The 12,724-nt window shown below is 32.7% G+C and overlaps 1 protein-coding gene across 3 annotated transcripts in view; it reads left to right on the forward strand.

Annotated features, from left to right (window-relative positions):
• Positions 1-647: 647 nt before the first annotated feature.
• Positions 648-12,724, forward strand: part of nvy (CBFA2/RUNX1 partner transcriptional co-repressor nervy) — a 78,912-nt gene continuing 66,835 nt past the window's right edge. The window contains exon 1 of one of the 3 annotated variants that reach the window (XM_017612442.1): positions 648-729. Coding sequence is in view for 1 of the 3 variants with exons in the window: in XM_017612441.1 (XP_017467930.1) it covers positions 1,184-1,204 (21 nt within the window). In the remaining 2 variants the exon portion in view is untranslated. Of the gene's footprint in view, positions 730-1,158; positions 1,205-12,724 lie in introns of those variants that run through there. The other 2 variants (XM_017612443.1, XM_017612441.1) reach the window with 2 other exon arrangements.

Raw genomic sequence — 12,724 nt, forward strand, 5'->3', positions numbered from 1 at the left:
ATAAAAAATTTAATCAAATTTGCCTGTTTCAAAATGTTATGCCGTGTTTTACCAATCAATTTTAAATTTTTTAGGAAATTGTGTTATTTTAAATTTTAAGTTTGATACATTTTAAAATCGATTGGTGAAACCGGGCATTAGTGTTATATCTCACCATATGTAAGAAACCTTTCGATAGTATCGAATATTTTGCACTATCACTATCGAAACAATCGAATGTATACACTATTGATAGTTTTCCAACACTACTTTATGTGAGTTACTGCAACCTTGAAAATTTAACTTGACCGGGCTAGTAGGAAACAATTTTTAAGATATGGTTTAAATAGAGTAGCAGTCAAAAAATAAAAATTAACAAGGGTTATACTGTAATTAATGTAGTGAAAATTTATGGGGGAAAAATGGGCTACGGTATCGATAAAAAAAAATTTTATTGAAAAATCCCCATCTCAAAAGATTTTCCCATATACTTCCAAGAGAAAATGTCGTAGCCTGGACATTTGTAAAGAAAAAGTTTACTTGTTGTATTTTTTTTTTTCGTTTTACAATTTGTTCACCTTTTATTATAAATAGTTTTTTGTTTATAAGCTCTTTAATTGATTTTCCATATTTACCATGTAAAAATAAATTTTTTACTGTCTTGTCTAATTTCAGTGCGAGGTAATTGGGATCTACTTTCTAATGTTGCCGCCATAACTCCACCCCGATCCTTAGCGTTTATAATGTCTCGTAAGTTTTTATGTACAATTTTTTAAAACGGCTGAATTTCGATAACAGTACAACCCCATAAGCGACGGAGCTATAAAATTTCAAGTGAAAATGCCCATATTTTGAACGTTAACTTTTATGATATAAACAGCCAATTGTTTTAAAATTTCGCACCTTGAATTACTTGCCACATATAATCGCAACAGTATGCTATCCGTTGTTTGCCAATGTGAATTGGCCCTGGTTTTTTGTTGGCTAAATGAGATGAACAGGTGCCTGTGCATCTGCAACAAATTAAAAAATGTCTCAAATAAAATATCCCCTCGATGATAGTGGATCGGTTAAGCCTTACTTATCCAATGCTTGAAGTAAATGCCAAAATGGTAGTTCATAGAAATGGAGCAAATATACAATACTAATGCAATGGTCGGCGTAATATATTTTGCCGGTATTGCGGGGTTCTCCGTATCAGCATATGGCAATCAAATTATCAAGCGTAAGTTCCTTATCTTTAAAATTTTATTTAAAACACTATGCTTGCCTTCTGCATACAATTTGAAATATCTAGCCAATGTGGCATTTGGCTCACGTAAAACCACTGAATGGGGGTATTTAACCACTCTTTTATGAAGTTCGCCATACGTGTTTTCTCTTGTTGAATAACTGTTATTCCAACCATCGAACGAAAATGCCTTTATGTCAACAGCAAAAAATATATACATAAGTACGACAACAGCATACCCGGGTATGCACATTCGTTTTATATGGGAAATGGCATTGTGTCGTGACAAAAATTTGATTATTTAGCAAATTTCTTTTAATCTGGCTAAGTATTTAAAATATGTTTGTTTTAAGCATGTAAGCCAGATTTTAGAAATATGTTATTTTACTAAATATATAAATAATGAGTTTTTCACAGACCACACTTTACGATTGTGGGTTTGAATGCATACAGTATATTTTGCTTAGCTGCCTATCCTTCTTTGCACGAAGAACTTGTGCTCGGTTAGCAAAAATCAATTAAGCGAATTTTCTTTACTACTTCAATGAGGAAGGTATCCGACTTACTTACCACGTAGAAATTACTTGAAGCGAAATTTTTTCTGAATGGCATCTTATTATCTATTTAACTACATAAATAATAATGATAGCCGTTTTCGTTGTTCTGCGAGATGAGCAAAATAAATGAAAGCTTGTAAAATGAGAGCAAGTGTAGGTAAACCTAATACTTTCTTTGATAATTGATAATATTTTCAAATTTTTAAGGCAGGTATCGCTAATGTGCAAGTATGTTGAATGCACCTATCGGTGTAGTTTCCTTATGAATGTTAGAAATAATGCCGCTGATGCACATTTTGGGGTAGGTATCTTAATTGTGCACTTAAGCACAAAGGCAGCAAAGCAAAATATACTGTATGCGAAATGGATTGGTTAGGTACAAAACCGCGGTTGCCAACTTTTGCATTCTTGAGACCGACACATCAACTTCAATGCTGCATTTTTGAAAATTGTCTATTTAAAACAATAAAACAAGAAAGAAAATAAGATACAAATCTCCATATTACGAAAGTTCAACGTTAATACTTTAAAATATCAACTAAAGTGGAAATAAAAATCACATCAAATTATAAATTATAATTTCTATATACATATGTATTCGGCACGGGGAATTTTTCTCAATGTACATATGTAACTTTTTTTCTAAAATTTTTCCGCGAATTTTTTGTACTACAACAAAAACATTTTCATACTACAACAAATACATAAAAATTTATCTAAACTTCGAGCAAAACTCAGGAAAATTAAATAAATCCGACTACAAGTTGACATTGTTGTATAACTAAGTGCCAGTAAAATATACATATACATATATATGAATGTATGTACATTAGGCTGGGTCAATTTTGATTTTAGTGAATCGCATGGTATTTCCTGATTATGCAGATAATTCTAAGAGAGAGTATAGAAGAAACCATGGCTCGGAAACGAGTTTCGAACCAGCGCATTTTTAAATGAAAAAATTACCTTTCACGATATTAGTTTTTTTTAACCGTTTCATACAAATTTTGCATATAAAATGTCTGTATTTAATAGTGGTGGTAAACTATCGGTAGTGGACACCATCGATAGTTAATAATAATTTTTGGGTCACTATTGATTGCGCCGATAGTCATTTTTTCGATAGTGCGCTGACATCGATAGTCTCGATAGTGTGGATGAGTTTTTCTTAAATTTGAATGTAGCAAAATGACATGTAAAAACTACGTTTAATATAATTGTTGATTTTTGCCATTTTTTTTTGCTAACAGTGTCACGCATTTTCTTCCATATAAAAACGAACTCTTTGTATAGAAGAAAATGCGTGGCAATGTTTATTATACTAAAATTTAAAAGACTATAAAATTGCATACCAAACGTTTTTCTCAAAATTCTGATTCCATAGTTTGAAATTTTGGTAAAACTGAGAGGAATTTTATTAATTCCACAAAGTTTGAAACTGAGATTTACATGGTTTTCGGTAGGCGATAAGCTGGGCTTTTATAAAAAATTAATAAGTTTTAAAGGAAAAAAGAAAAATATGTAGCGACACTATAAAATGTTCATTAATTTACTTAAATTCTTGTTTATTTACTTATAAAGCTTAAACATTTTTACTTTTATGATTTTAAGTAAAGTTTCTTTTGTACAAAAAGTTTCATGACTTAAGCTCTAGTTTTCTGTAAAAGTTATTACATATAATGAAACACATGCAATATAAACATATCTATAAGAAACACATTACCTTTTATATTGTGAGTTAGCTATTTGTCCATATTTTGTTATACTATCCGCACGAGTATTATAAAAGATTTCACACAAATGCGTTTCAACATAGATATGGCATTTGGATAGTATCGATAGTATCGAACTTCAAATATGGCCGATAGTGGTCGCATCGATAGTTGTGATAGTGATGTCCCATCGATACTATCTATATCATTTTTAAAAAGCAAATCGTTACCCAAAGGTGAAAATGCCCATTTTTTTAAGTTGTTCAGGAGAGAGTTTCGCATTATCTGTCATTCTGCATCAAAAACTAAATTTTGAATAAAGTGGACTTGGCACGTTTGCACTTTTAGGTAGCGAAATACATGTGCTCTGTAAATTAAAAGATTAACAAATATTAAATAGAAGCGGTTTTTGTATCTTAAGAACAAAAACTCGATATGAAGGCGTCTAGTACTTACCGTTTTTTGCCAATTTTTTTGCTGACAGTGCCTCTTCATACAAAAACTACTTTTTTTTAACAAAAAAAATCGTTAAATCTTAGCTAATTTCACTTTATTATAATATCATTGAATTACCACGAAACTGTATACTCAAAATCTTTCTACGAAATCTATCTAAAAGGGTTTAAATTTTTACAAGAATTTGCTTCTTTTTTTTTGAACATTGCACAAAGTTTGGAACTTAGATTTATACGATTTTTGTTAAAGAGTAAACCATATCTTTACGAAAAAAATAACTAAAACTAAAGAATAATAATATGTGGTGCGTCGTTAATTTTGACACAGTTTTCGGACGGTAAATATGGTAATTCAATTAAAAATGCTATAACCTAAAATATGCTCATTTTGTATCAATTACATAGTTGTAACAAAAGGTGAACACTCTGTAAAACCGGCATATATCAAAAAAATAAAATTTTTAGAAAAATTAAATTTTTATTTAAAAAAAGCGCAGGCTAGAGACCAGAGGACGAAAATATCCTTCTCCACTTTGAAAGTGTCCCAAAATAACCGTCACTATTTAAGAGAAAAAATAACCCACAAAACAGAACAGGTGGTTTATTTTTTGTAGATGTGTGCTCCGCTCAGTCCGAAAGGGTCCTTGCATATCTTTTTCGTTGCTGTTGGACACGGACACTTATCGCTGGAAGAGGACAAATAAGTGTTACCGTAGAATTGCGTAGAAATATATCAAATGTGCCAATCGATAATAATATCGATAACAAATTCGATAAAATTAGCGATAAAAAATCGATTAAAATATCGATAGCCAAATCGATAGAAATATCAATAACAAACTCGACAAAAATAACGATAACAAAGTCAATAATATTATCGATAACAAAATCTATTAAAATATCGATATCCAAATCGAAAACAAACTATAAAATATCGGTTATTATATCGATAAGTCCCGAGAATACCGATAATCCGAAAATAGTTCCCAGGTTCAGTCTCTGTGACTTTATAAAATTTTCTTTATAATTACCTTTATTTTAATCTTTATTATTTTATCTTCATCTTTACTCATCTTTATCTTTTTCTTAATATTTATCTTTATCATCTTTATGTTTATCATTTTCTAAATCTACATATTCTCCTTCACCTTTGCCCTTATATTAGTAAAATTTTTAAATTTACCTTGATTTTAATTTTTGCATTTACCATTACGCATCATTGTTTTTGTTTTTATTTTTACCTTTGCCTTTATCCTTTTCTTTATCAATAAAATAAAATAACTTATTTTCGGTGTATCATACTATGAATGTCCACGCTCTCTTCTTTGTCATAAATGTTCGCACATGTATGTGTACGTATATGTCGTGTAAAGAAATGCCTAACGCTTTTCTTCCACTTATGTACGCCCACTTATATTTTTCAGTATTACAATCAGTGTTGCCGTTTTAGCCCTTTGGTGGCTAGATTTAGCTACCACATATTTTTTTTGGCCACATAGCCCTTTTTTAGCCCTTTGGAGAATTTATTTATACATGGCATGAAAAAGGGGTATATGCTTAATTTGATCTAATTTATTGATGAATTTTTAAACTAAGACTGGTATATATACATATATGTAATGTATGTTCCTTACGTTTTTATACATACGTACTGTAAAAGTGTTGGGGCTGTTAACTTATCTATTAGCGATTTAACTATAGTTTGAAATAGATAAGTTTACGGCCCTTAATATGCTTAATTTGTTAAATGGCGCATCAAGTCGATTGGGAGTGCATGTCCTTGTGGTGTGATTGTACCAGCTGTGGTGCGACTTCAAAAACTATTTGAAAATTTTATGATTGTACCAGCATGCTGGTGCCTTGAGTGGTGAAATTAGCTCAATTTTCTAAGTAAAAAGTATTTGGGCGGAAATTTCTTGCACTATGTGAGTCAAAGCCGTGTTTGTGGAAGATTAAGTTCACGATATTGCAGCTGTAAATTAAAAAAAAAGCACAATGTTTATCAAAATGGTAGAAAAATTATGAAATTTCGGCTCTAATCATTTCGATCTCGACCTCATTAGTAAAGAAATAAATATTGCACCAGCATGCTGGTAAGTTATATGATTCGAGCCTGATGGTACAACCACTTGATGGAGCCAGTAAGCTGGTGTCGTATATATCCCCTTTTATACAAAAAGTTCATTGTTTTTCTATACCATTTCTTATTGAAAATGTTTACGTGTATACTTATGTATGTATATGTAAGTAAAAAATTTTAGCTAAGACTTTTTCTAGCTCTTTTTTTAAAGAAATTTGGCTACCACTAAAAAAGATTCGCGGCAACACTGCTTACAATAACCCACAAATTAAGACACTTAAAACTAAAAGTTTCTGCCAAAGCGTCTTTGCCTAAGGGAAATTTTAGCAGTTGATAAATAACCCACAACGGATAACACAAAAAGATCGCACAGAGTTATATGCTACGGTGAGAAACACTCTTTGGTCGAGAGATGAATGTTTGTGTCAGTGGTAAACACCATACAAGAACTTGGTGACGATTATTTTTGATCTCTGCTAGAGACCCATTTCCAACTTATAGTTTCTTCTACATTTTCTCTTAGAATTATCTAGAGAAAATACCATGCGATTCGTAAAACAATTTGGCCACCCTAATATACAAATTTTAAAAGTCCTAATTTTTTTACAACGAGAAGTCTAATATTTTTTCTTGTCAAAAACCGGGACATTTTGCGTCCCGGCATGTGTTGTACCTGGACCTAGACACAGCTCTAAAATCTGGGACAGTCCCGCCGAAAACGGGACAGTTGGTAACCCTATACAAAACTTGTATAATTATGTGAGAACAGGGTTTTCAAGTTTACACAAATAATTCTTGTGATGCTGCTTGTTACATCATGTAGTTCAACGTTTGCACAAACGTGAAGAACCCATAGGCAAAAAAGTACTTATACTCCGATATTTACTTGAATTTTTGTAGTGCGAACTTGAAGACTGAATAGATATGGGTTTTTATTGCCAAGTGTTTCCCAACGAAACCAAATTTACAAAAGTAAAAATGGAAAAATGGTGAATGACTGACTCCTCGACAACTTAGTGCACTTGATCCTGAGGAACAGCCCAATTATATTCGCCAGAACTTAAAAGATTTAGGTGAGGAAAATAATGACGGCGAGCCTTTGGTATCTGAAGAGATTGTGAACAATAACGAATATGATGTAACTCCAGATTACTCCGATATAGAAGAAATCCAGTTTAGATGATACGACCCGGAAGACGAAAGATGAAAAAAAGATTATAAAAAGACGATATACCAGGTGAAACCGGGGAAACTATTCTGACAAAGACGGAACCACTTGGTCTGCGTTACCTCCACAAACTGCCAGTTTCTAACCCCCAATATACTCAGCTCTGCAAACAATGGATCGACTTGTGAAGAAGAAAAATGAATCAGTTGTGATCCATTCAGGAATGCATTACAAATCCGCAGTAAGAGGTCTTAAGAAAAAGTAACTATTGATATTAGATCATAACAAAACCAAAGGTGACGTTGATACCATGGTTAAATGCTTAGCAGAATATTCAATCAGGCGGCGAACGAATAACGGTCCTTTACCATTATTTTATAATATTCTGGATGTGGCTGCCCTTGCTACGTATGTACATACATAATTTACGTGGAGTCAACCCATACCAGAAGGCTTCTACAAACCGACGTATGATGTTCATTCTTCAACTTAGTGAGCACTTAGGAGGTACTAATAGTCGAATAACCAGAATATTCTCTACGCGCAACGCTATTGAAGTAGTAAACGGCGGTCCTTGGAGGATAATGGATGTTGTACTATGAGGCGGTGAAGAACGTGACAGTACGGGTAGAACAAAAACAAAGGATAATTGTTATATGTATGCTCCAAACGACGCCTAACAAAAAAAACGTTTTCATATATGTACATACCCGGGTATGTTCCCCGATTTGCGGGAAATTTGTCCCGTTGCGAAGAATCGGGGAATGAGCTGCCTTTGCGGGTAAGTTTGACTATTTAATTTCTGTGTTCGTATGGAATGGTAGGTTATGTCGGGGAGGTGGCTTTAGTATAATTCGGCATTCCCTTTATTCTTTAAAGAACAAGGAATTTTTTGATGAGACTTAATAAGAATATTGACTTGCTAGTATGGAAACTATTTCTTGTACGTTTATTTGCCAAAAGTTCTTCAACGGCTCGGCGCCAGTGAGTCATTCGCAATCGTATGCTGCATTATACTGAAGCCAGCCTTTCGAACACAGATTTTAAATCATTAAAGAACTTGCCCAGAGTGCAGAATACTTTCTGTAAAATTTGATTTTTTAATCATAATTACAACTCTGCAACAATATAAAAACATTGATGTCAGCAACCAAGGTGAATTTAATTCGGCTTTTAAGCAGAGTTGGGAAGTTCAGGAACTAGTTAGGTCGCTGATTTGATTGAACGAACTAGTTAGAAATTTTGAATGGACAATTTGCTATAAGTTGCCGTTTTTTAATTTTATTTATGTACATTCGTTTATATGTATATACATACTAAATAATGCAACTATTTATTCATTTATATGCCACATTTTATTTTCATTTATAATAATAATCATAGTTTGGCGCTTACACATACGTTAGTGCAGAGCCGGCGTACCTTTATACATACATGTGCCATTATTTCCAAAGAATTATTCAATGTAGCCTTGACGTGCCAAAAAGAAGTCATGACTTATCACCGTTCTTGGCAGTGATCGGACTTCTACCACATTGTGGTAGATCCGCCACTTTTTTGAGCATCTACCACATCTACCACTCAAGGTCTGAAATCTACCACATATTCGCGTTTTTGAGTAGTTTCTTTTTGCTCGACATAATATCCTTAATTTTCAGAGCAGAAATTGTCCAATACTAAACACTATATGGTAACAAGAATGATACAATACAAGATTCCGTATTCCCGGCGGCGATTAAATTGCTCAAGTAAAAGTAAACAAAGCCGAATAGGAGGATAACATAAACTGTAAAATAGTAAGTTTTCTCAATAATAAATTTTTAAAATGCAAAATATATGATTTACAAAAAGAATTCATACCGAAAATGTGAAAGCATTAGCAAATTTAAGTGCATCTAAAGTTTCTGAGGCGTTGTTTACTTTTACTTGAGAATTTTCAAAATCGGTAAATCCCAAGTAGCGGCCACATTTGTTCGCTACATCGCGATGAGATACGTGCATTGTTGGTGAAAATGTTGGACCAAAAAGTTTCAATAAAATATATAAAAATTTTGGGCCGGACGAAGTTCGCCGGGTCTGCTAGTAATACATAATTACGGTGACCATCCGTCCTGTATTATACGGGACAGTCCTCTTTTTTGACCTATTGTCCTGGTAATTTATTTATTTTATACGGGACGCCAAATGTTCTGTATTTCTTTTAATGTCCTGCATTTGTTCCACATTCGGTGCTCCGACGCCTTAACAGCTCATTAAAATGGCATGCCTATGAACGAGTTTTAAGCGACGTTGGTATATAATCGTAATTTTCTTTATAAACAGCTATTATTTTCTAATCTGAATGCCTGTGACCGAATCGAGGAATACATACAGTGGCCTTGTCATGACTTAAAAAAATTTGTTTGTAGTTTTGTAACTCATTAAAATTGAGCATAATAAAGTGCTGCTCATTTGCTTCTCTTTCAAAAAAAAGGGTCGAACATACATACTTTCTATGAAAAAACTGCGTAAACCTGCAACAAAAAAAATTGCCAAAAATTTATGGTATGCCTTACTGACTTAAAATTGCACTTTGTTATACTAAAATTTAAAGAATTTTTTTTTACAAATTTTGCGGGGTAAAAATTCTACAAATTTGTGCTGTTACTATAAGGATACAGTTTCCGGGAAAACAGTGGAAAAAATTTGAAAAATTTTTTGTCCCGTATTCGGCTTTCATAAATATGGTCATCGTATATATAATATATATGAGAGTTTCCAATAACTCCTTGAATTCAGAAAACCTCGATGAAAATTCGTCTATAAGAGAATATATTACCAAAGAAAACTCTTCATTGGATTCTTCATCAAATCTGATTTTAAATTTGTTAAGTTTGGCAAACATTTGCAATTTTTGGAAACAATGGGACATATTCATAGTCAAAATAAAACCGAAACTTAAGTTAGTTACAGCTTTTTGACATAGTTATCAATGTAATATTTGCCAAAAAAGCTGCTACTTAATTTGGAATCGACTTTATTTCGACTATGAATATTCCTCAATATATTTACCAATAACTTTCAGTTTAGCCTAAAAAGCGCGAATATGATCTATGCATCATAATTATATATAACAGTTTTACCGCCCAGTGTATCAAGATTTTTATCATATAAAAGCTCCCATCGCATTCTGTCAATATTTATAAAATAAAAAGCTCTACGATTTCCAGATGAGGGTTACTGATTTCCACATGAGTGTAACCGATTTATTATCACAGATGAAAAATATGAATTTAAACGCAAACAAGTTTTTGACTGCCGTAGCCGAGTAGGTGCCCTGCAAACCAAAGTTCTCCTAAAGATTTCGTGAAGATCACGTCAAACAAAAAAACCCGCAATGCGAACGGAATAAGACTCAAATTTTAGCATTTGGTAATGTAATAATCCTTCATGAATCCCTCTCTAGGACAATTCTAAGAGGTCCCGCGTCGAGCTTTTAGTTTTCTCATAGGAATTACACGTTAGAAAATGAGTAATTTCCTTTTTAGGTCAATATAATTTTCTGGGATCAATGAAAACACCCGACTATTTAAATTCCTAAATTATCCTTTTTTAATCCCTTGTCCTATTTGGGTCAAATCCTATTTTTTTGGAATTTAAGGAATCTGAGCACGCATAATACTTTAATGGCATGTAATACACTGATTCTTCTTCTTACAGTTTCTAGTGTTTACATTGATCCCAGAAAATTATATTGACCTAAAAAGGAAAGAACACATTTTTTTATGTGCAATTCCTATGGGAAAAGTAAAGGCTTGACGCTGGACCTCTTAGAATGTCCCCTCTATTCATGGAGGATCATTACTATACCAAATGCAAAAAATTCTAGTCGCATGGCATGTGTTTGACGTGGTCTAATGTGCATATGTATGTTAAAAGAACTTTCACTGTGTAAGTTCCGACGACATATATGTATATGTATGTAGTTACAAATCACAATTGTTCACATTCTGTAGTCACAAGTCCCATGGGTCACAATGGAATTGCCCAAATATTAACTTTCAATAAATTTTAACTAAATGTTTTGTTTTGCAATATGTATCCTCACTAGACACGAATAAAGGCTGAGCTCAAAAGTTGACCGCGGAAAAAGACGCACAAAATACTTCAGCGAAGGATCTATTACCAACAGACGTTATGGAAACTAGGTTTTAATATCCCTCTACACATGTGCGATGGATTGTAACAAATTCCCAATTTACGTATTAAATACTTATAATAATAATTATTACTTTTTTATATGTTATGTATTTTTTATAAGCATGAAGCACAAAACAATAACTAGAACTCGTGTTTTGTTTCAAATATGGACAAACTAGACCACTTCATCAGATTTTTTTTTATTTCAATGATTCAAAGTAATTAATCGTTATGACAACTGACGACTAACGGTCTAAAAATTGTATCATTAGTCGTACAGATGAATACGATTAATTAATTTTAATCGTTAATCGCGATTAACATTTTAATCTGTAATTTTTAATCGTTAATCAGATTAACATTTTGCCATCACTGTTCTAATTGCCTGGCAATTGCCAACATCATGCCATGAATGATAATAAAAAAATCGAATTATTCTAGAATTGCTCAAATTTTAATATGACATAGTTCTATAACTAAATAATGTAATAATTATAGGCCAGACAAAAATTCGGTTTTTATTTAAGGGCCATTTATAAATTCCAAGACATACATATGGGTAAGGCTATCTTAAGTGGGTCGTAAATTTACCGGCGTTAGAATTTCCATTTGATTTTCGGCTCAGATTGAGTTATACACCTCGTAAATTTCTACGAGAGTTGTTGAAATTTAAATTTTTTGTACAACGCACACTGGGGCTTCTTCATAGAGGGCGATTCTCAAAACTCATTTTTCGAAAGTTGGTATTTAAGATAAAAAATATATACCAGCAGAGTCATAACAAAGTAGCAAATCTCGTTTATGAACATTGGGGTTCCGAACTATTACCAGTTGCCGCGTACAACAGCTCAAAGTTGACTTTTCAGTCCGTCTAAACCTAGTGGACGGCGAAGAAACACGCGTAAACTTATTTTCACGGTCAACTATGTTTGCGGGTGTAATTGTATTTGGTGGAGTGCAATAAGGCCCGTGGAAATAACGCCCATAGGCTTTAGTTTCTAAAAAAATTAAGCCCGCGGGCTTTATTGCCTTTTGCCGGTGGGCATTATTTCCCTTTCGATATGCCAATAACGCCCGCGGGCTTCATTTCTTTTTTTAGGAAATAAAGCCCATATCATCCTTATTGTGGCTCTTGTCTCCATTTTAGAATATGTACATCCAAAAACCCCCTGTTCTAACATTGCACATTGAACTAAATATTTGTTTTCCTTTATTATATGTACGAAGAAATTGAAATTAACAAATTTCAATGCATATATTTAATACATATGTATGTATGTATGTACATGTGTATGAAAATTAAATAATTCAAGTTTTCAACAAAAAAAGGAACATGAAAAAATAAAAAAGTTAAATAAATACT

Source organism: Rhagoletis zephyria, unplaced genomic scaffold, assembly GCF_001687245.7.
Source record: "Rhagoletis zephyria isolate East Lansing unplaced genomic scaffold, Rhagoletis_zephyria_1.1 Rzeph_scaffold_00542, whole genome shotgun sequence".
Classification (NCBI taxonomy): Eukaryota; Metazoa; Arthropoda; class Insecta; order Diptera; family Tephritidae; genus Rhagoletis; species Rhagoletis zephyria.